General features: G+C 44.0%; 1 protein-coding gene across 1 annotated transcript in view; it reads right to left on the bottom strand.

Annotated features, from left to right (window-relative positions):
* Positions 1-23,284, bottom strand: part of CACNA2D4 (calcium voltage-gated channel auxiliary subunit alpha2delta 4) — a gene marked incomplete at both ends in the record, with an annotated part of 113,907 nt that overhangs the window by 49,163 nt on the left and 41,460 nt on the right. Inside the window, 6 exons of the mRNA XM_080914776.1 lie at positions 1,240-1,337; positions 1,408-1,453; positions 3,406-3,473; positions 4,341-4,402; positions 20,721-20,792; positions 21,290-21,376. Coding sequence (XP_080770902.1) covers positions 1,240-1,337; positions 1,408-1,453; positions 3,406-3,473; positions 4,341-4,402; positions 20,721-20,792; positions 21,290-21,376 — 433 coding nt within the window. The remainder of the gene's footprint in view (positions 1-1,239; positions 1,338-1,407; positions 1,454-3,405; positions 3,474-4,340; positions 4,403-20,720; positions 20,793-21,289; positions 21,377-23,284) is intronic.

Genomic DNA, 23,284 nt, shown 5'->3' on the forward strand with positions numbered 1-23,284 from the left:
CGTTAAAGCCATCTTTGTAGGCATAAAGATATCAACCCTCTCTGTTTTGCTTTCAAATTCTCAACTATGGACTGAACGTTGGTTGACATCGAAGGCCCTCCCAGTTCAACACTGTGGAGTCTACACATTCTCTTGAGCCAGCCAGAGCCTGCTCAGCCTGTGTCAGCTCCTACCCTCTCTGGTCCCCAAGGCAGAACATGCTAGTGGCTGTGTGTGCCCCAGACCTGACCTGGCTCAGTGCCCTAGTACCTGCTGCTTCCCAGGTCTGGCTGCTCATCTTACACTCTCCACAGCCAGCGCTTTCCTCTCCTCTTAATTTTTTATTGAAGGGAAATTCACATGGCCCCAAACTAGCTTATAGTATCCAGCTCAATTGCTAGATGTGCACCACTGTATAACCCGCTCCCTTCTACTTCCTAGATATCTTCATTGCCTTCAAAGATGATCCCAGACACTTGGGGTTCTTCTCCATCTGCAGTGACCCTGCTTTTACCTCTCTGTACCCCACATCCCCATCAACACTCCATGGCACCTGCTGTGACTGTAACACCGTGTATGTATGTATGTATGTATGTATGTATGTATGTATGTATGTATGTGTGTGTACAGACTTGCTCACTGCCTGGCTTCTCCCCCAAATTGCAGCGTCATACATGCAGGCCTGCGATGGCTTGTCTGTATCTCTGCCCTTGCCCAGGTCTGATGCAAGTACGAACTCACTTCAGCCTTGTTGACTGATGGATAGATGGAGGCCCTGGCAGGTTGCTTTGGGAGATGGTCTTTGCATGGGGAGAACATATGCATAGGGCAATTGAAGAGGAGAAAGGGGCTTCCTGAGGATCGTGGTCAGGTGAGCTGGCCAGAGGCCCGACTACACAGACTTGGAAGATCTCCCCAGACCATAGGACTGAAGAGACAGCCTGGTCAAATTTGATGCTTGGTAAAAGTGAGGACTTCGAGGCAGGTGAAGTTGTGGTGGGGACAGACTGGACAAGCCGGAGGGTCGGAAGGAAGATCCTGGCTTCTGACACAAGAATCCTGGCTGCAGGTCTTGAGTTCCCAGAATGCTCACATCCCACATAGCCCACAGCCCCAGCCAGCTCTGCCAATTTCTTTGGGGCTCTTCTTGTTCTCCTCAAACTACCCTTGTGGTGCCAGGATTGGTTGATGGCACTTTCCACCTTTGGGAAGCCCTGGGACCCACCGGACAAGTTCAGAGGTATGGATGAGGGAACTCACATTCCAGGTCTGGATCCACCCTTGTCAGGAAACGGACCACAGCTTCCAGTTGGCTGAGTTTCCGGTGGTCTGGGTCAATATCCGTGATACAGTAGATCCTGGAAGCCCAGAAATCCTGGTTACCTCAAATGCTCCCTTTTTCCTTCCCACCCATACCTTCTTGCCTACCAGTCACTGGCCAGGGTCAGATCCGGATGAAGTAAGTCATGCAGGCCTGAAAGCAGAGTCCACACTCAGGCTGATACCCTGTGGCTGTGGGAACACACCCAAGTCTCTGAACCCCTGTGCAGGGAGGGTTTGCTTGAGTGCTCCTTCAGTTGTGTTACAGGTTTAAGTAGACACAGCCTTAAACCTTTTTAGTTAGCACTGTCTTGCACAGTCCCACCCTCCTAACACATCCATCCAAGAAGCTAACACTTTGAAAGCAGTGATTTTTACCCCTCCCCCTTTTCTGGGTTCTGCATTACATGATCACTACAGTAACCAGACAGAGACAAGCCTGGAGTAAGCTGTGCCTTCCTAGTGATCTCGGGATCCTCACTGGGCTCGAAGCCTTCAGCTGTGCACTCAGTACACATTTGCGGATGGAATGAGGGGACCAGTCCTGGAAGCTCAGTGCTCGGACATAAGCAGGTGCTCAATAAATTGTAGGAAGAGACGGCAGACCAATGACTGACTTAGTCAGCTCTGGGGCTTCAGTGACGGACTGGTCCCTTTGTACTTTGCAGAAATGCGACTGAGGCAAATGGGTCAGTGGGAGAAAGGTTGAAGGAAGAAGAGGTATACGGAAGGCTCCAGCAGCTGTGCCTCTTGCTATGTGAGGATGCTCCAGGGGCCAGCACACCACTGTGGCAGGGCATGGCCACCCTGGGAAGCTGCAGTAGGCGGTGGCATCTAGGGCCAGGATGAGCTGGAGGGAGGGTCCAAGAAGAGAGAGTTCAGGGAAGCTCTCCCAGTTTCTGTTAGCCAGTCCCCTGCCCTCATCCCCATCATGATGCTGTGGACCTCCCCTTTGCCTGTCACCTCAGAGCCCCCTCAGCTGTCAATTAAAAAAGATTGTTATTATTTTATGTCTGAGTGTTTTGCCTGCATGTATGAGACCAGAAGATGGCATCAGATCCCCTGGAACTGAAGTGCACAGATAATTGTGAGCTACCATGTGGGTGCTGGAAAACCCAGGTCCTTTGCAAGAGCAGCAAATGCTCTTAACTGATGTACTTGCTGGTTGTGTGTCGACTTGACACAAGCTGGAGTTATCACAGAGAAAGAGCTTCAGCTGAGGAAGTGCTTCCATGAGATCCAGCTGTAAAGCATTTTCTCAACTAGTGATCAAGGGGGGAGGGCCCAGCCCATTGTGGGTGGTGCCATCCCTGGGCTGGTAGACCTGGGTTCTATAAGAAAGCAGGCTGAGCAAGTCAGGGGGAGCAAGCAAGTAAGTAACATCCCTCCATGGCCTCTGCATCAGCTTCTGCTTCCTGACCTGCTTGAGTTCCAGTCCTGACTTCCTTTGGTGATGAACAGCACTGAGGAAGTGTAAGCTGGATAAACTCTTTCCTCAAAATTTGCTTCTTGTTCATGATGTTTTGTGCAGGAATAGAAACCCTGACTAAGACAACTGCCGAGCAACTCTTTAGACTTCAGCCATCTGTTCCTTCAAAAGACCCCAATCCCTTGAATCTGGCCCAGAGAAGGTCACACCCAGTTTCCAAGAGTCAGATCTTCTGCACATCTTTTGATGGGATAAGAAGCTTAAGAGAGTGAACTTGGGAGAGATGGCAGAAAAAGCACCAGGAGAGAAGGCATTTCTAGAAAGATTCAGTGGATGAAGTCAGAGACAGGGGTGAGGGGAACAGTTAGAGGTCACTGTGATTGTCTACGGACGAGGGGACTGTGATGAGTATGATGGCAGAATGATGGGTGATGAGATGTACCCCAGGGACAGGAAAGAAGAATGAACAGACACTGACGTGTCCCATTTTTTAGGGCTCCTAGAAACATCCTGCCTCGCAGGGAGGCTGGTTCTCTCAAGGTGCCCAGGCAGCTAGGGTCATGGGCAGCTGGTGGAAATGCTTACCCTGATTCCACCCTGGGTTGATCCTGCCCAGCAACCTAGGAGAGAGCATCCCCACCACACATCACATCAAGTCAGCACATGGCTTGACTTACCTTCCTCCACAGACGTGTTCCCCAGGAGGATGTACTCTCCATGGCCCCTGGTGAGCACCACTCCCAAGCTAGAGAGAAGAGCAGGCAGCTGTGTCTGCACCGGCTGTGTGTCCTCTAGCTGCTCACCAAGCAAGGACATTTTGGACACAGGGCAATGACATGCTTCCCCAGATCCCTTCCATTAGCCTGGCCTCACCAGTTGTCCCTTTGAGAACCAGGGAGGTACTGCTAATTTATCAGCCATTCTTCCCAAGAAGGGCCCTGGATGTGACACGGATTGTGATCTCTGTAGTCCCATGTTGCTTAAGGAGGGCTTGAACTTCTAGGGACCATTGCTGAGCAGTGTTCAGAGGTCTCATGATCCCCCGGGTTCCTTTCCTACTGTACCTCATCTCTTGGTAGCACATTAGGTTTGAATTTGGGAAACATTAGAAGACACGGCTCTGCCTCACAGCTCTGGTGCTGGTGGTCTGCATGGCCTGGGGACTTAGCAGTCTTGAGAGGTTCTCAGGTATCAGAGCAGGGAGTTCTACTGGGAACCAAGGGACGGAGCTTAGAGCACTTTGACTTGGGTCTTCTCATTCTACCTCCCGGCTTCAACATCTGCATAGGTCCCATCGTGTTATTACTATAGCCAAGAAGTAGCTGCTACTGTCACCGTTCACACTTTATAGGTGACATATCTGAGGCACAGCAAATGCCTTGACTCAGGCTCCAGTGGAGCTGGGATTCAAACTAGGAGCTGACACTCAGGCACACCAGCAAAGCCCAGCCAGGCCTCATTTCCTGAACGCCAGCTGACCAGGATCTTTTGCTAATAGCACAGACCTGCCATCGGAAAGAAAGAATCCGCTCTGAATTCTGAACGTCCTGCCTCGAGCTGGTGGTATTTGTGCTCCATCTCGAATCCCTGGCGTGTGACACCATCCCCTCACCTGAAAGGTGTGTCGCTGATGTCCGTGAAGAAATAGTCATTGGTCAGGAATAGAACTCGTTTCTGAAAGCAAAAGAAAAGTGTCCCAGCTAGGTGACGGCGTGGCGCTGGCTGCCCGCCCTCGGTCCGCCTCCTTGTCATTGCTCTGTCTCTCCCTCACTCCTCACCCCTTCTCTAATCAACCACCACAGCCCTTTTATGGACAGAAATAGCTCAGAGATCAGCACCTTTTGGATGCTGTCTTTAAGGTGTAAGCTTCCTAGCCCATGTGGCCAGCTCAGCACTTGAGACACCTGAGTTAATTTTCACCAACATCAATGTAACTTGGATTGCCTGTGTGGCTGGCATGTTGGACTCTGCAGGTAGTGTGAGCCCAGGCTTCCTTCGGAACAGTGTGGTGACACTGGTGCTGGAAACATCAAGAGCTGGGATGTGTATATTTGGCTAACATCTTCCCAGGGGAAGTGGGTCACTTCTCTCACTGATCCTACCTCCTTATCATCTCAAAAAAATGCTAGAAAAAGAATGAACTCTAAAGAGTGAATGAGAGAGAGAGAGAGAGAGAGAGAGAGAGAGAGAGAGAGAGAGATTCAGACACCTATAGAGGAAAAGAAGAAGTGGAAACACAGAAGTCAGGACTCAGTCTCAGCCATGCAACTCACGGAGGTGGGAGTGGGGTAGGGAAGCAGAAACCACAGCCTGGAAGGGTCAGCCTGAGGAAAGTTGGTAATTCTGCCCTCAATTGAGGCATGCCCACAGCCCTACAGTGAGCCCACAGTCCCTACAGTGAGCCCACAGTCTCTATAGTGAGCCCACAGTCTCTACAGTGAGCCCACAGTCTCTATAGTGAGCCCACAGTCTCTACAGTGAGCCCACAGCCCTACAGTGAGCCCACAGTCTCTACAGTAAGCCCACAGTCTCTATAGTGAGCTCACAGCCCTTCAGTGAGCCCACAGTCTCTATAGTGAGCCCACAGTCTCTACAGTGAGCCCACAGTCTCTATAGTGAGCCCACAGTCTCTACAGTGAGCCCACAGTCTCTACAGTGAGCCCACAGTCTTTACAGTGAGCTCAGTCTCTACAGTGAGCCCACAGTCTCTACAGTGAGCCCACAGTCTCTACAGTGAGCCCACAGTCTCTACAGTGAGCCCACAGTCTCTACAGTGAGCCCACAGTCTCTATAGTGAGCCCACAGTCTCTACAGTGAGCCCACAGTCTCTACAGTGAGCTCAGTCTCTACAGTGAGCCCACAGTCTCTACAGTGAGCCCACAGTCTCTACAGTGAGCTCAGTCTCTACAGTGAACCCACAGTCTCTATAGTGAGCCCACAGCCCCACAGCAAGCCCAGATGTAGACATTGGTGAGACAGTGATTTCTCCAGTGGATGGGTAGGTAACAGAGAGAAATTCCATTTGGTCCTTGTATATGGCTGTGGGCAGCAGGCCAGAGGGCATTTTGGTTGTAAATCAATGTTAAAAACTAAGCTACCCTGGGCTGGAGAGATGGCTCAGTGGTTAGAGCACTGACTGTTCTTCCAGAGGTCCTGAGTTCAATTCCCAGCAACCACATGGTTGCTCACAATCATTAATGGGATCTGATGCCCTCTTCTGGTGTGTCTGAAGATAGCAGCAGTATATTCATTCATACATGAAATAAATAAATAAATCTTAAAAAAAAAACATGTATTCTAGCCAATTGGAAAAATCTAAAATAAATGAACTAGTTTCTAGATGCATATGACTAACCAAAATTAAACCAAGATGAAATAAATAATTTCAGCAAATCTATAACCAGCAATAAGACTAAAGCAGCAATAAAAATTTTGCAAGCTGAGCAGGGATGTCACATACCCTTAACCCTAGCACTCAGGAGGCAGAGCCAGATGGGTCTCTTAGTTTGAGGTCAGCCTGATCAACAGAGTGAGTTATAGGACAGTCAGGGCTACACAGAGAAACCCTGACTTAAGACAACAACCCCCAAACTCCTTAATTTTATCTTCTGTCCCTAACACCCAGGTGTTCCCTAGAACAGTATCCAGGAGAACTCTAAATCGGTAACTCACAGGTGCTCAGGCCCAGCCTCACAGACTCTTTCAACTTGGCCTACACACTCTTACCTCCGGTTGGTCCCACAACCCAGACAACAGTGAAACAACCAGAGTTTGGCCGACATTTTTGCCCAAACTTCATAATGGTGTCCCAGTGTCAGCAGGAAGTAGTCACAGATGATTACATCACCCATTACTCATTTTTATCACTGACACTCAGCCTTGATAAAAGATGCCTCTCTTTACAGACAAGGGTAGCTAATACCGGGGCTCATGGTCAAGGTACTGAGAACAAGCAACTGCTGGGCCTTAAACAGGACAGTCACAGCTCCTCCACCAAGAGACACTCGGAAGAACAGGCACAAGGACCATAAAATCTGGACAGTGGGTAGGAAGGCCATCTCAAGGGCAGGTAGGGCACTTGCTGCTTCCTGGGTGCAGGTGTGACTGATTGTTTCCTCTTCCGGCTGCCATGTCTACCCTTGCTTGTTGTCTTGCCTTCCCTGCCATTGTGGACTCTCTCTGGAGCGGATGAGCCAGGCCGCCTTGATGAGACTGGAGCGTATGGGATTGGAACTGTTCAGGCCTCTTCTCCTCCCCACTGTCCAGTTCTGCAACTGGCATCTGATTGGGTCCAAGTGTCTGTCTCATGAGGGAGGAAGTGAGGAGCCCAACTGGCCTTGAGTACCTTCCACACACTGTTCTGGTCCCTCCCCTCCCCCTGCCCCCACCCCGCTCCCTCCCCTGGGTCAACATTCCTGTTCCCACACAGTGCTGGGATGCCATCACACAGTGTAACTCACTGAACTGTAACATTTCACCGAGACAAAGGAATGTGCGTGTGGGTTTGTTGTCTACTGTGGCATAGAGTATCATTAAAGGAGAAGAAGAGTCATAAAACTTGGTAGAAAATGAACTGGAAACTTAACAGGTTAAACAAATAGAACATGATATGCTCTGGTACTCATGGAAACTGCAGTTTCCCACGTGGAGCGGGCACAAGTTCACAGAGGGGGAAGGGAAAGGGCTAATGTCTCTTCATCCCATCCAGGAGAATAGCAGCCAAGCAGCTGCTGGGAGCAGACAATTTCTCGGTGATGTAGCCACTCATCTTCCCATCTTCGCATCTGTGTCCACTGGATAAACGCAGTGGGCCACAAAGCAAAAACAAAAGTAAAGCAAGAGCCATGAAAATGAAATAGGGGACTTAGTGGGGGAGGGGATAGGGAACTTGGTGGGATCAGAAGATGGGGTCTTGGTAGGGGAGGGGTAGGGGAGGATGTTGGTGAGGGTAGGGGAAAGATAAGAAAGAATGAAGAAACCAAGTTTTAGAAATGAAAAATGGAATGAATCAAATAAAAAGCGCAGTGGAAACCATCACCAACCTAGAATGCCCATCACCAACAGATCCCATAGAATGCCTGTCACCAACAGATCCCATAGAATGCCCATCACCAACAGATCCCATAGAATGCCTGTCACCAACAGATCCCATAGAATGCCCATCACCAATAGATCACATAGAATGCCCATCACTAATAGATCACATAGGATGCCCATCACCAATAGATCCCATAGAATGCCCATCACTAATAGATCACACAGAGTGCCCATCACCAACAGATCCCATAGAATGCCCATTACCAATAGATCACACAGGATGCCCATCACTAATAGATCACATAGAATGCCCATCACTAATAGATCACATAGGATGCCCATCACCAATAGATCCCATAGAATGCCCATCACTAATAGATCACACAGAGTGCCCATCACCAACAGATCCCATAGAATGCCCATTACCAATAGATCACACAGGATGCCCATCACTAATAGATCACATAGGATGCCCATCACCAATAGATCACACAGAATGCCACATTCAAACATTACTAAGAACAGAAATGAACATGAGCACAACTTTCAAGAACTCTAAAATATTTTCAAGAGACCAAACTTAAGATCTCCACAAGAATAAAGAGCTGAGACTAAACATTGGGGGAAGAGAAAATATATCCAATAAGTTATAGCAGAACCTCTCAGATTAGAGAAAGACACAGAGAAATACAAGAGGCATTTAGAACCTCAAATAGACATAGCCAGAAAAGATCCTCACCATGACATACAATAGACAGGAAGCAAAAAAAAAAAAAAAAAAAAAAAAAAAAAAAAAAAAAAAAGCAAAAGAAACAGTATTAAAACCTATGAGAGAAGGGTGGAGAGATGGCTCAGTGCTGAAGAAGGCTTGGGGTTGATTCCCAACACCCACATGGAGGCTCACAATCTCTGTAACTCCAGTTCCAGGCGATCCCAAACTCTCTTTTGGGTTTCCTTGGACACATGCACTTCTGTGCACCTGTACATGTACACATAATTAAAAATAAAAATTCACACAAAGCAGTAAGAGACAGCAATCCAACAAGATCAACAAAGACAGAAACATCAGGATAATAACATCAGACATCAAAGCCAGGAAAAGATGGACTAATGCACTTCAGGTCCTGAAGTAAATAACTGCCTGCTGTGTCTAGCACAGACCTCTTTAACAACTGATGGAGAAGTAAGAACATTACAAGGCAAACACAAACTTGAGCAGTTCATACTACCAAGCCAACAACGCAGGAGATACTTAAAAGGCTATTATAGACAGAGGGAGTGCAGAGACTGTTTCCGTCATGAGGACATAGAAAAGAATGTTTCATGAAAGAAATAGATAAAGAAGAATCAGGAAGAAACACACAAGTCCAACACAGCATACCAGCAAATGTCTAATACCCCAATAGGGAAGAAAATAAAGACAATTCAACCAACAAGAAAAACAATCTGAAAAATTACAGGGATCAGTAAACATTTCTCACTAATAACATTGAATGTGAATATTTCCAACTAGCAATAAAGCAAACAAATAAAACATAAAAACAAAACAAAACAAAAACTACTACCAACAAAATCAAACCTAGGCTGCTTGGCCATGTGTGATGGCACACATCTTTAATCTTAGTGCTTGGGAGACAGAGGCAGGCAGATCTCTGTGAATTTGAGGTCAGCCTGGTCTACACAGTGAGTTCCAGAATAGCCAGGGTCGTTATAAAGAGAAACTGTGTCTCTAAAAATCAATCAACCAACTAACCAACCAACCAACCAACCAACCAACCAACCAACCAACCAACCAACCAACCAACCAACCAACCAATTAACCAACAAAAGCCTAGACTGCTGAGTGGATTAAAAATCTAGATCTGTCTTTCTATTGTCTCCAAGAGACACACCTCACTGGCAAAGACATCAGACTCAAAGTTAAAGGGTGGGAAAAAAAATATGCCAAGTGAATGGAAACCCACACCAAACTGGCATAGTTCTGATATCTAAGATAGACCTCAAATCAAATTTAGTGCAAAGAGATAAAGAAATCTACCATATATTAACAAGGAACAATTCTTCACAAAGATGAATAAAATTCCATTTTGCATATTGCCATATTTTCACTATTCATTCATTTTTTGGTAGACACATACACTGGTTCCATTTCTCCACTAATTACACACACACACACACACACAAACACACACACACACACACACACACACACACACACACACACACACCCCAAACAGGGACTTTTAATTTTGCAAAAAGATCATTAATGAACCTAAAAGTTCAGATAATGACTAATAAAATCACAATTGGTGATTTTAATACCCTACTCTCATTTCTAACTGGGTCATCCAAAACTCAAAATTAACAAAGAAAACTCAAGAATCAAATTACATTACAAATCAAATGTACTTATTATATACAGAATATTCCATCCAATAGATACAAAATAGATATCCCTTTTAACAGCCCTTGAGACCTTCTTAAAAATACATCACATTCAAGGTAAAAACCAGGTCTTACCAAATATAAAAGAATCAAAACAATCATTTATATTTTATTACATCATAGCATAATAAAGCCTGAGTTCAATAGCACAACTATATATATATAATTTTGTTTATTATATATATAAAATAATAAATCATTTTTCCAATTAAAACTTTAAAAATCTTAATTAGCATGCAAAGTATGCCCTAGCTGATTGGAACTCCTGATGTAGACTAGGCTGACCTGGAATTCATCTACTTGCCTCTGCCTTCTGAGTGCTGGGACTAAAGGCATACACCACATTGCCTGGCTGTAAACTTTTATTATCCCTCCTTCTCCTCTTGTGTCTTCCCATTCCTGATACCCTCTTACCTGTGGTCATGTCACACATGCTCTATTACACATCTCCTTTATCCCTGTATTTCCCCTCTCCTAGTCCTTCTGGCTAGTAAAAATACAGTACACACATACATTGAAATTTTACCATACAAAAGTAAACTTCATATTTTATTCTCTTGAGACTCATCCATTTTTTTAAAAGACAACTTGTTGATTGGTAGTTCTGCTGGTGTTTCATTTTTCAATTTTTTAATATATTTTAGTTATTAACCACCTATCTGTGGCACAGCTTAAAATTCTCCCATTCTTTGGCCTCTGTTCACTCTATACGAGTTTCCTTTGTTTTGCAGAAGCTTTTCGTATAACCCAGTGGTTAATTCTTGGGGATATTCCTGTGCTCTTGGCTCCTGTTTAGAAAGGTTTTGCCAGGAGGGCAAGGTGAGACATACTTTAAATCTCAGCACTAGGGAGGCAGAATCAGATAGACCTCTGAGTTTGAGGTCAGCCTGGTCTACATAGCAAGCTCCAGATAGCCAGAACTACATGGGGGATGGGGAGAGTCTATCTCAATAAAACAAACAATACAAAACAAAAAAAAAAAAAAAGAAAAAGAAAAAAGTTTTTGCCAGGTCTGTAGGGTTTTTTTGGGGGTGGTGGTATTGGGGACTCTTTTATTTGCTCAAATTCCTTTTACAATATTTTATTGGCATATATTGACTTATACAATAGTGTGTTTCCATATGGCATTTTCATAATGCACTTTTGTTATGTTCACCCGTCACCCACCATGGCAATCTGAATGAGAATGTACCTGTTGGTGCACATGTTGGGATACTTGGTCCTCAGTTGGAAACTGTTTGGGAAGGATTTGGAGGTGTGGCCTTATTGGATGTGAATCACTGAGAGGTTGGCTTGAAGGTTTCAAAAGTCTCAGGCGATTCCCAGCCTCCCCATCTCCCTTGCTTGTGGGTCTTAATTGAGCTCCTGTTCCAGTCACCTTTCACCTTTGCTCTACCATCATGGGACTCCAACTATAGATCTGTAAGCTGATTAAAGCCTTCCTTTTACGTGCTGTCTCCGTCCTAGCAATAGAAAATAACCAACAACTCCCACCATTTCCTGTCCCCCTCCCATGTTTCTTAATCTTCCCACTTCTCCCAATTAGCTGCCTTCCACTGTCCTGTCTTCTTTGGTGGGGACAGAATGAGTTTCCTTAGAGTTTGTTTACAGGAGCGTGAACATTTTCTAGTGCCATGCCAATACATCTGCAGGTGTTTCCTGTAGGTTGTTGTCAAGGTCGTACGTGATTGGACAGTAGAGAGTGGGCAGAGATAAAGTTCTGGTAAGGAAAGAGGAAGTGGAGAAAGTGGGAGATTGGGAAGGAAGCAAGATGGAAGCAGATTTGGATATTTCTCTCAGTTTATCTCTAGATTGATAAGGTTGTTATGGTCATTTCTAAGTGTTTCTATGGGTCTATTTATCTCATCTAGATGGGCAGTTTATATCTTTGTCTATTGGTTGTAAGCTTATTGTGTAGAGGGTTTGTGGATTGAGACTTTAACATATAAACCTGTTTGATAAGTTAATGGTTGTGGAGTCATGTTTGTACCAGGCGGTGGAGGAAAGTGAGTGAAAACAACACCGCAGGGGTGGTGGAGTGAGCCATGCCTGAGTTCTTAGAGGCAGCATGGAGCTGCCAAGTTAGAGGTACCCCACAGAGCCATGGAGCCCCACGGGGAGCCAGCCCTAGCATGGGATAAAAGATAAATAACATCTTTAATATTTACTGCAACAGTTTCCCTCTAGCAATTTTAGTGTTTAAGATAGAAATTAATAAAATTTTACCTATTGACTTTTGTGCAATGTAAAAGATATATGAACACATTTTATTCTTTTTCAGTTGGATATCCAGTTTTGCCAGACCACTTGTTGCATAAGCTGTCTTTCCCCCACCCACCCCAGTGGATGGTTTCTGACACCTTTGTCAAATATTTCTGTGTGAGCTTATTCACAGATACTCTTTCCACTTGGCAAATATGTCTGTTTTGGTGGCATTACCATGTTGTCTTGTCACTACTGCTGTGTGTCATTTGAAGTAAGATACTGTGACATACATATATCAGCATCCTTCCCACCTAGGATTGCTTCAGCTGCTCATGGATTTTTCTTTGTGTGTGTGTTTGTTCCCATACAAATTTTGAATTTTCCCTCTAGTTTTGTGCAAATGTTATTGAAATTTTGCTGCTGCAATGGGTTTGTACATTACTTTTGGTGGCACAGCCACTTTTGTAATACCAATTCTGTTGGTCCATAAGTGTGGAAGTCCTTTCCACCACCTATGGTTAGGTTTGTTCCTAGGTACTTAATTAGAAAATTCAAAAAACACTGTAAAGGGGACTTTTTTTTTTTTTTTTTTTTAAACTTCGTTCTCACCAAGTTTGTTGCTGACATTTAAGAAAGCTACTGATATTTGTATATTGGATTTGCATTCTGGGACTTTACTGAAAGTGTTTATCAGATCAAGGAATCTTTTGGTGGAGTCCATAGTCTTTTGAGTATGCAATTATGCTGTCTGCCTATAGAGATAATTTGAAGTCTTTCTTATTTTTATTCCTTTAATCTTTCTCACATCCTATTGTTCTAAAATGTTGAGAACTGTATTGAATAAGAGTGAGGAGCTTCATTTCAGAATTCAGAGGAAAGACCCTCAGTTCCCACCCATTTAGTATACTGTTGGTTAAAGGTTTGTCATATTTGATCTCTATTGTTTGGAAGAACTCCATCTATCCCTGAGTCTTCAGTACTGTCTTAGTCACTGTTCTATTGCTGTGAAGAGACAACATGACCAAGGAAACTCATATAAAAGAAAGCATTTAAGGTCTAGGTGTACCACACTCTGAGCAGGTGCTATACACTTATTTTTTTCTTAAGGACTGAGGCTTTCACTATTTGGCCTTTGTTATTATTCAGCTTCATATGGCCTGTGAGTTGTTTCTGGGGTATTTAGAGCTTTCTGGGGCTAGTATCCAATTATCAGTGACTGCATATTATGTCTGCTCTTTTGTGACTGGGTTACTTCACTCAGGATGATATTCTTTTCTACATGTACTTTATGCTTATGGTAACTAGTGGGATTTCAGTGCATGCTATCAAACCTCTAAAAGAATTGCCAAAATGCTTTTAAAAATCTGTACATGTATCTCTCTTCTTTAAATAAAGTTGTAAGGAAAAAAAGAAAGCATTGAGGACTTCTTTGCAGCTTTTGAGAGGGTTGGACACAGGATTGTCATCCTGGGAGTGTGTAATCACACAGACAGACAGGGATGGTGCTGGAGCAGTAGCTAAGAGCTGTACCTTGACCCACAAGCAGCAGGTAGAAAGAGAGAGACTGGGCCTGGTGTGGGGTTTTGAAACCTCAGCGCCCTACTTTCAGGGACTCCAATAAGGATACATCTCTCAATCCTTCCTAAAGAGTTCCATTAACTGGGGACCAAGCATTCAAGAACTTATGGGACCATTCTCATTCAAACCACCACAAGCACCTTTATTATAATGCCACATTGAACTTTGTCAAACATGTTTCCTGTATCTAGGTGGTTATATAATCTCTATCCTTAAACTCATTTACACGGTGCTATTGGCACATATTGATCATTACCACACTTACTGATTTATGAGTATTGAGCCAGCTTTGGATTCCTAGGATGGAAGCAACTTTGTTGCAGTCCGTGAACTAAATGTGTTCCTGAATTTGGTTTGTTGGTATTTTGTTGGGATTTTTTTTGCATATGTGTCGCTCTGTGGTTTTATTTTATTTTGGTATCAGGGAAATACTGACTTCATGCGATGTGTTTGTAGAACAATCTAAGGAGTATCTGTGTGAGAGCTTCCTTAAACATTCTGTGAATTTAGCAATGCATGTGTAAAAAACATGCTGTCTTCCTTCACCAGCAACCATTAACCACCCTTAACTCCTCAGTGAGGTGTGGAGCTTGTCAGCTCTTCTTGTATTTCCGATGTAATGTTGACTCTAATGTTTGCAGGTAATCACAGCTATTGGGGGTTCCTGGTACAACAGTTGTGTTGTGTCTGGGAGACAGCGTTGCACAACAGCCCTCTCCTCCTTTCTTCTGGTGGTTGTATCCTTTTCACCCCCTTTTCTAAGATATTGTTTTGAGGCTGGAAGTAGTTACACTAATATCTTATTTAGGGCCACTCAAGAGCCCCTTGGTCCCAGCACTTTGGTGAGTTATGAGTGCCACAATTGTTGCCCATTGAAGAAAGGGCCTCTGCTGACCAAGAGGAAGAGGGCAGTGCTAATCTGTGGGTAGAATCATAAATATTTACAGGACAGTTTGACACCATACACTAATGTACACTTAGCAAAACATCTGGGGAGACTTTTCATTACCACTTCAGTCTCCTTGCTTGTTATGGATTGGTCTGAGTTGTTTATAACTTCTGGATTTAATTTAAGTAGGTCATCTGAAATTTAATAGAAATCTATTTCTTTTAAGCTTTCCAGCATTTTGTATTGCAAGTCTGCTAAGTATACCCTAATGGATTTCAGTGAGCTCCAAAGTGCAAATCCTCCTTCATCTCTATTTTTATTAACCCCCCCTCTGGTTTTGTCAACCTTCTCAGAGAAGCAACGCCCTACTTTACTGATTCAATGTGTTATTCTTTCAGTCTTTATGCCATTCATTTCTGTCACAATCTTTATTGTCTCTGCCATCTACTGGGTTTGGTTAGATTCATCTGATGATTTTGTAGCTGTAAGGTGCATCTTTAGTCAACCTATTTGCTATCTTTCTGATTTTTCAATGAGGGCACTTAGCGCTGTAATCTTTCCTTTCAGGGCTACTGTGGTGACATCCTGGGGACTCTGGTAGGTTGTGCTATTGTTTGAGTTTAGGACTTTTGAAGTTGACCACCTAATTTTTGTTTAAAGTACACGACTCTTTCACAAACCATATAGTTGAGGGCTAGTGAGATGGCTCAGGAAGCAAGGGAGCTTGTCACTGAGACAGATGGCCTGACTTTAGTCTCCAGAAGCCACATGATAGGAAGAGAACTGACTCCTATGAGCTATTGTCTGACTTCCACGCACATGTCATGGCATGTGTACACTCACATTAAAACATATACAATAAATAAATAAATAAACAAACCTCTAAAAAGCATATTGTTCAGTCTCAAAATCTTGGACAACACATTCTTGCATGACTAGAGTCATTAAAGAAAGCAAGGGGGAAATAAAAACCAGTTCTAGAATCAAATGCATGCCAGCATATCTTACCAGAACTTTGGGGATACAGCTAATGCAGTTGCAAGTGGAAAGTTTACAGCTATGTGTGTGTTTAAGGAACGTGCTATTGAGATCACTTAAGGGTAGAGGGGCTCGCTGCCAGGGCTGATGACCTGAGTTTCATCCATCAAGTCACATGGCAAAAGGTGAGAACTCCAACCCCTGTAAGTTCTCCTCTGATTCCCTACAGGCAAACCGTGGTGTGTGAGTGTGTGTGTGTGTATGTGTGTGTGTGTGCATGTAGCACACACATGCACACTAACACATGCACATACTAAGTAAATAAAAATACACATACTAAATAAATAAATGTATCTTTAAAAGTCAGAAAGATTAAAAATAAATAGGCTAATGATCTAACTCAAATCTTAGAACAGCAAATTGAATCCAAACCAAAAGCAGTAAAGGGCAAGAAATAATAAAGACAATGAGAAAAATTAATGAAGTTTAAAAATTAATGTAAGCTGGAGAGATGGCTTAGTGGTTAAGAACATGGGCTGTTCTTCCAGAGGTCCAGAGTTCAATTCCCAGCAACCACATGGTGAGTACCAACCATCTATAATGCTATCTGATGCCCTCTTCTGGTGTCTGATGACAGAGACAGTGTACTCACATACATAAAATAAATAAATAAATAGATCTTTAAAAAATATAGACTTAATAAACTCGGTATTTTGAAAAACCAAATAAGATAAACCTCTAAACCAAAACAAAAAAGGAAAGATCCAAATTAATAAAATTAGATAAAAAGCACAAGTTACTACAGAGTTCAATGAAATCTAGAGCACCTTTAAAGAATATTTTGAAAACTCACTTTCTAAAAAAAAAGTAAACTAGAAAGTCTAGAAGAAAGTGACACATTTTTGTATACACATGACCAATCAAATTTATGTCAGCAAGAGAGAAACAACTTAAATATAGTTACAGCAATCAATGAAGTTGAAGTTGTACAAAAGTCTTCCAACGACAACAACAACAACAAAAGCCCAAGACAGATGGATTCACCACCTAAGTCTTACTCAACCATCAAAGAGTTAAGACCAGTGCTGCTCAGAAATGGAAGGAACTTCCAAACACATCCTACAAATCAGTGTGTGGAAGTCAGAATGGCTTATAGGGGCCAAAACCTGATACCCACGTTATTTCTTAATATAAATTCTAAAAGTTCTGTTCCACTCGAGAACCTTAACTGATATGACCTTGATTATCCCAAACAATTCTTGGCAGAAAGAATAATGCTGGAGGTATCATAATTTCTCAACTTATATTACTTAGTTATAGAAACAAAACAGTATGGTATTGGCACACACACACAGACATGTGGGTCAATGGAACAGAAGAGAGAATCTAAAGACCAATCCACACAGCTACCCAATGTCTGACAAAGGCATCAAAATATATGTTGGGGAGAAGACAGACTTCAACATAGGTATGGGGAAAACTGGGTTTCTATATGCAAGTTAATGGAATCAGGCTTATGTAGCTGACCTAGATCAGTAGTCAATTAAAAACAAATCAAGACCTAAAACTTAGAAGTTGCCAGAAAAAAACATAGGGAAACCCTTCAGGATACAGACATAGGAAGGACTTTCTGAAAAGGACTACAGTGGCATAACATCCTAAGAACTGACCAATGGAATCACATGGGTTAAAAGACTTATGCACAGCAAAGGAAGCTGTCTCTAGCAGGAAGAGGCAGCCTACAGAGTGGGAACAAATCAACCAGGGAATTAATTTCTAGACCATGTAAAGAATCACAAAACCAAATACTGAAACCATTATACACTGCCAGTGGAAATGTAACCATTTATAGTCACTATGGAGACCAGTATGGCAGTTTCTCAAAGCATAGACTGCCACATGAACCAGGCATATCACCCTTGGGTGTGTCCTGAAGGAATCTAGGTCAATATATCACATGGACCTGGTCCTTCCTTGTTTATTGCTGTTCTGTTCACTATAGCTAAGAAATGAATGTTCACAATAGCCTTAGATGTCTGCTGATGGTCTTTGTTACTTTGTAAGTTCTTTGCCCCACTCTTTACTCCCCCATTTCACTCCCTAACACTAGATCGGGAAAACAAGAGTTAGAGATAGATAGAGAGATAGACAGATAGATCCTCTAGTTTAATTTCTTTCTTCTTGTTTCTCTTTAAGCACAACTACTAACAAACTATAATCAATACCAGCCACTCACCCCACCTACTGGGGCACTAGCATTTATATACCCTCTGAAAGATTTCAAAAATTCCAAACATCACATGGCTGCAGAAAACAAAATCTGCAGTTGACAAAACCACGCCTCTGTTAGAGCATGAAGCAAATCATAGTCAGTTGCTGAGAAGCAGCCCCATACCCCACACCTGGGATTAAAATGAAAGTGTATTCATATAATACTTCTCTCTGTGTGTATGTGTGTGTGTGTGTTTTAAAAGAAACCAAAATTCCAGAAGTCTCAAAAACTTGTCACTACAGATCAACTCACATCAATCAATGGATTTCAAAAAACAGAAGTCTCTCTCTCTCTCTCTCTCTCTCTCTCTCTCTCTCTCTCTCTCTCTCTCTCTCTCTCTCTCACACACACACACACACACACACACACACACACACACACAGGAGTTTTAAAACACCCTAAAGAAAAGTGAAATCAGAACATCATCTGCAGGAGAATGGATGGAACTGGAGATCATTATGTTAAATGAAATAAGACAGACTAATAAAGACAACGCTCCATGTTTTCACCCATATGTTAGATCTAGATTAAAAGGACATATGGGTGGGTGTTGGTATAAATGTGATTATTTATGTATCTATGTGCAAATGTTATGAAACTTTAAAGGAATTCTGAAGGGAGGGATGAAGGAGGGAGAAAAAGAAGATCATAGAATACATGTGCCATGAAGCAGATGTGGGAAAGGTCTCAGGGGTGGAAAGGAACTGTCCAAAATGGGGCAGGATGGAACTAGAAAAAACACTGAGTGTGACAGCTCAGGGTCTGAAAGAAAAACACTGTGAGTCCTAGCTGCTAACTATAAATATACACACATAGATAATACATATATATTAAACAATGTACATGATTATGTATCATTTATTATATAAAACATATATCATATAATTATATATAGTAACACATACACATATATGCATATGACTGAGTGTATATAGAGGGTAGGGAACCAGAAAGGAGCACATAAAAGGGAAAAAGTGATCTTAAAGGACAGAGGCAGAGAGGGTAGTAGAACAAATGTAATGCAAATGTTGTAGAAAACCAAGGATGGGGGATGGTGACTGGGGAGGGCTAATTAAAAGCAATTATGTAGAAAAGTGCAATAAGGAAACCTGCTAATCTACCACTTAATTTATAAAGAAATGTTTCTCCAGACAACTGGGAGCCTTTAAGACGGCTCTGTGTGTACACAGGTCTCAGAGACCTGCAGTCTAGAGTTTGTGATCTGCTGAGATCCTACACTCATTTCTGGCTTCTCTGAATGTCTCCACCTGTAAGATGTGGACAGTCAGGGACCTGCCTTGTAGGTCTGCTGAATAAACGGGCACCTGTACAATTCCACCTCTGAGAAATTCGGACTGTCATTACCAGTGCTATTAGCAGTAGGAAGACACAGCAACTGTGTGCTACGAAGCCACCACTGCCACCAGAACCCGGCTTCTCTGATGCACTCATGTTTAAGGAAGTCTTGACAAACTGAAATGGCTTATTAGCAGCAACGAGCAAATTTCTCAGGCAGGAAGAAGTTTCTGTAGAAGTTCAGACTGCTGCTCTGATTAGGACTCTGCCTGCTGACTTTGAGAAGCATTGGAGATGCCTTAAGAGGGCCCTGATCCTGGGAGAAAAAGGTGAGAGCAAACTCCACCCACTGTGGTGGCCACAGCACAGCAGCTCTGGCTGCTAAATGGACACGTGCATATGAGATTTTTCATGCTAGGTTCTATGTACTGGTGGCTGGGTCTTGGTGGGACTCTTAGGACATGTTGAAGATACAGAGAGAGGACCGTGACTCTTTTGTATTAGTTATCTCCATTGACCTGGCATTACTCTGACATTCTCAGTGTGCCTGACGGGGCAGAAGGACCCACAGCAGTCCTGGTGGAGACCAATACACTGTGTAGAAGGGACACTGGCCAGTGCCTCTCAGTTTGTCCTCTGCGAAGATCTGTGTACAGGCAAGGACTCAAGGTCTAATTGCTGCAGACAGATGCTGTGTTCTTTGAGCGGAGGCAGGTGGGTAATGAAGGAGGCAGTGGGGGTGGCTGTACAGGAGGAGGTGACATTTGTTAATATGTCAAGGGACGGTGTGAATGCAGAGGATGCGTCATAATCGTTTGAGTGAGAAGATGCAATGGTCTTTTCTAATGGCACACAGGTCTGTAGAGGCGGGGGAGGGGGGAGGGGGAGGGTTCCCGGTTTTGATTCTCTGTAGTAAGGGTATTAAGGGTATTTGTTTCCGTCCTTAGTGTTCGGATGAAAATCAGCTTAAGGGAGGAATGGATATTTCCAACCTTTCCCCATGTGACACGTTTTAGCAGAGCTTCTGGCAGTTTGCAAAACTGTCACTTTCTCCCTTTCTATCATAAACAACGAAAGGGCCAAATAGCAGTTGGCAGAGGGAAGAAGGAAGAGCTGCCAGTGACCTGGGCAACCTCCATACCCAGCACTCTCCACAGACCAATGAGATCAGCAGAGCACTTTCTACTCCGCAGCTTTCCCCCTCCCCTCACAACCCCAGGCCACAGTGAAGTCCAAGTCCAGGCTCAGTGCTGCCTGACTTGACCTCATGGGCACTGTCACTAGCTCCTTACCCCTTTGTCCAGTGGCACCTTCACATCCATGGAGTGAGACCCCGTTTCTCCATTGATCATGGCTGTCCTCAGCTTTAAGAGGAAAGACAAGGGAATTGGTACCTGTTTACCTGGATTTGGGCTTTAACCATGTCTTAGGACTCCCTAGGACATCTTTCTTCCCTTTCCTCTGAGCAGACTTCTAGGAGGGAGGGTGGACCTGGGTCTAGGTACCACTGGCTCACAGCTGTAGGTTTTCACTGTGGCAGCGCTCTGAGGGATGGATGCTCTGGGATACAGGGTTGTGTTGCTGAGACGCAGTCTCTGCCAGGATGTGATAGGGAGGCTAGAAGTTAAGCATGACAACCCCGAAACCATGCTGGGCTTATAGTCACAAGCTCAACCGGTCTCAGTAACCTGTGACTCCAGGGTCATGTCTCGATATGCACAGTTGTGGAAAGAATCATAGGCACAGAACCCAACTGCTCTGTTCCAGAGCTGCCCAGTGCCTTGCCTCTCCTGGGGTACCCAGTGCTGCCCCCTACAAGGCTAACTGAGAGAAAGCTTCTCACTCCCTGTTTCCCACTCACGATTTCAGCTTGGTCCTCCCATTCCACTTCTGAGAGGTCCACACTGTTGTAGTTGGGCTTGGGCCTCAGCTTCTTGCCCTCTCTGTACTGGAAAGGGTCAGACAGTGTGGAAAAGGTGGGGTTAGCATGCACCCTACTCCCTTCCCCTATTCTTTAAAATCTTTCACATACCCTCATAAAATCAAAGCATCCCATAATCTCCCAGGATGAGCCAGGTCAAACTTTTACTCAGTGCAAATCTTCCATGACCAATGTGTGCCACATACTGCCTCCAAGCCTCCTGGTATGTGTGTGTGTGTGTGTGTGTGTGTGTGTGTGTGTGTGTGTGTGTGTGTGTGTGTGTGTGCTTTTTTCATGTCAGGGATCTCCCTGTTTTGTGAGACAGCTTGTCACAGTTTGGATGGCTCTTATTATTACAAAGTTCTCCCTCCTGTGGGGTTTGAATTTGTTTCCTAACTTTTACTTCTTCTTGCCCGCTTTCATCTAGAAGCACCTAGAACGTGTTCTTCCTGACAAGACTCGGGATGCTCAATCTTGTCACTTCTAAGACTTGACTGTCTCCAGCTAAACATTTGCAGTCTGACAACCTCAGCTCTCTGAAGATGCTCAGCTCTCTCCATGTTACCCTGAAAACGAAGCTGTCGGGGAAGAAATCCAGATTGCTCATGGAGTCTGGCTAGGAGATGAGAGGTGTGGTTTGTGGCCTCTGTGTTCCTGTCGGCTGCTCAGACAGCCAGGCCAGCTTGGCTGCCCAGATGGCACCACAGCCAGGTGAATCCCCTCGGCATTCTCATGTGGTGTTCTGCACGTGGGTGTTCAGTTTGCAGAGCGCCCACCTCTGTCTCATGCATCTCATCTTGTTAATGTCTGATGATCATTTCAGAACGCTTTATGAGCAGCCATGCTCCCTCCAGATTCTAAGGCATCTGCAGAAGCATCTCATCTTGACAGATTTCTTTTTTCTAAATTGGTCAGATCCAAGCGCAGATCTGTAGTGCTTAATAACCACCTGTCTCCAAAATCTGACACAGATCCACGAACCAATTCTCCGAGCAGAATCATTCCCTCGCTCTTCCTCTCTCTCTCCCTCTCTTACTCTTTTGCTCTCTCTCACTCTCCCTCCCTGACAGAAATCATCATGTTATCTGTAATTACGCCCATGGTACTTCCCCGGTTTAGTTTGGTAGTGCCATCCATAAAGGAAAGAGGAGAGTTTATCACCCGAGCATGTTAAAAATAGCACCATCTACTTCTGTAAATGGGTCCCCAGTAGATGTTTGGGGGTTGAAGTCACTGGTTGTGTGTCTTATTTCTGCGGGTTATTTCATTTACTTCTTTCTCTCCTCTCCTCCCCCCTTCTCTATCTCTCTCAATCTCTCTCTCTCATGATTATGGTATGGAAGCCACTCCACTGTCCCTACTCTGATCCCCTCCTTACCTATGGCCCACACAATGTTCTGTTCTGTCTTCCTGAGGTCCAGGGTCATCAGGGCTTCTCTGTATTCTACCTGAACTGTCTCTCTGGAAACATTCCAGTGCCCTTTCCTAAGTCTCAGCTCCACCTGACAGATTGTAGCCCATTCTCAGTCCCTCAGAATAAACATATGACTTCATTTGGCTGGGGACACTGACATAGAAAGGTTTTTTAGGTCCCCAGCATGTCTCTTGATCTTTCTTATTCTATTGCTAAGAAAATTCTCTATTAATTTGCTTTTTGAAATTCCACCATTTGCTTTCCTGATAATACCTTCCTTACGCAGGACCCGGTGCAAGCCCCACGGTGTCCTTTGGTAAGCAGGTCATATTGCTTACATGCCTCCACACATTCGACTTTGATTAGATGTGTTCCTCTGTGTACAACACTCTCACTAGCATGATAATGTCAGGTCCCCACAATGAACTGGCCAAGGAAAGCGTTGTTCATGTGAGTTACATAGATGGATCCTGGCAGGTGGGCTTCTGACTCATGTACCTTAATTCCATATGTAAAATCTG

Source organism: Micromys minutus, assembly GCF_963924665.1.
Source record: "Micromys minutus genome assembly, chromosome: 3".
Classification (NCBI taxonomy): domain Eukaryota; kingdom Metazoa; phylum Chordata; class Mammalia; order Rodentia; family Muridae; genus Micromys; species Micromys minutus.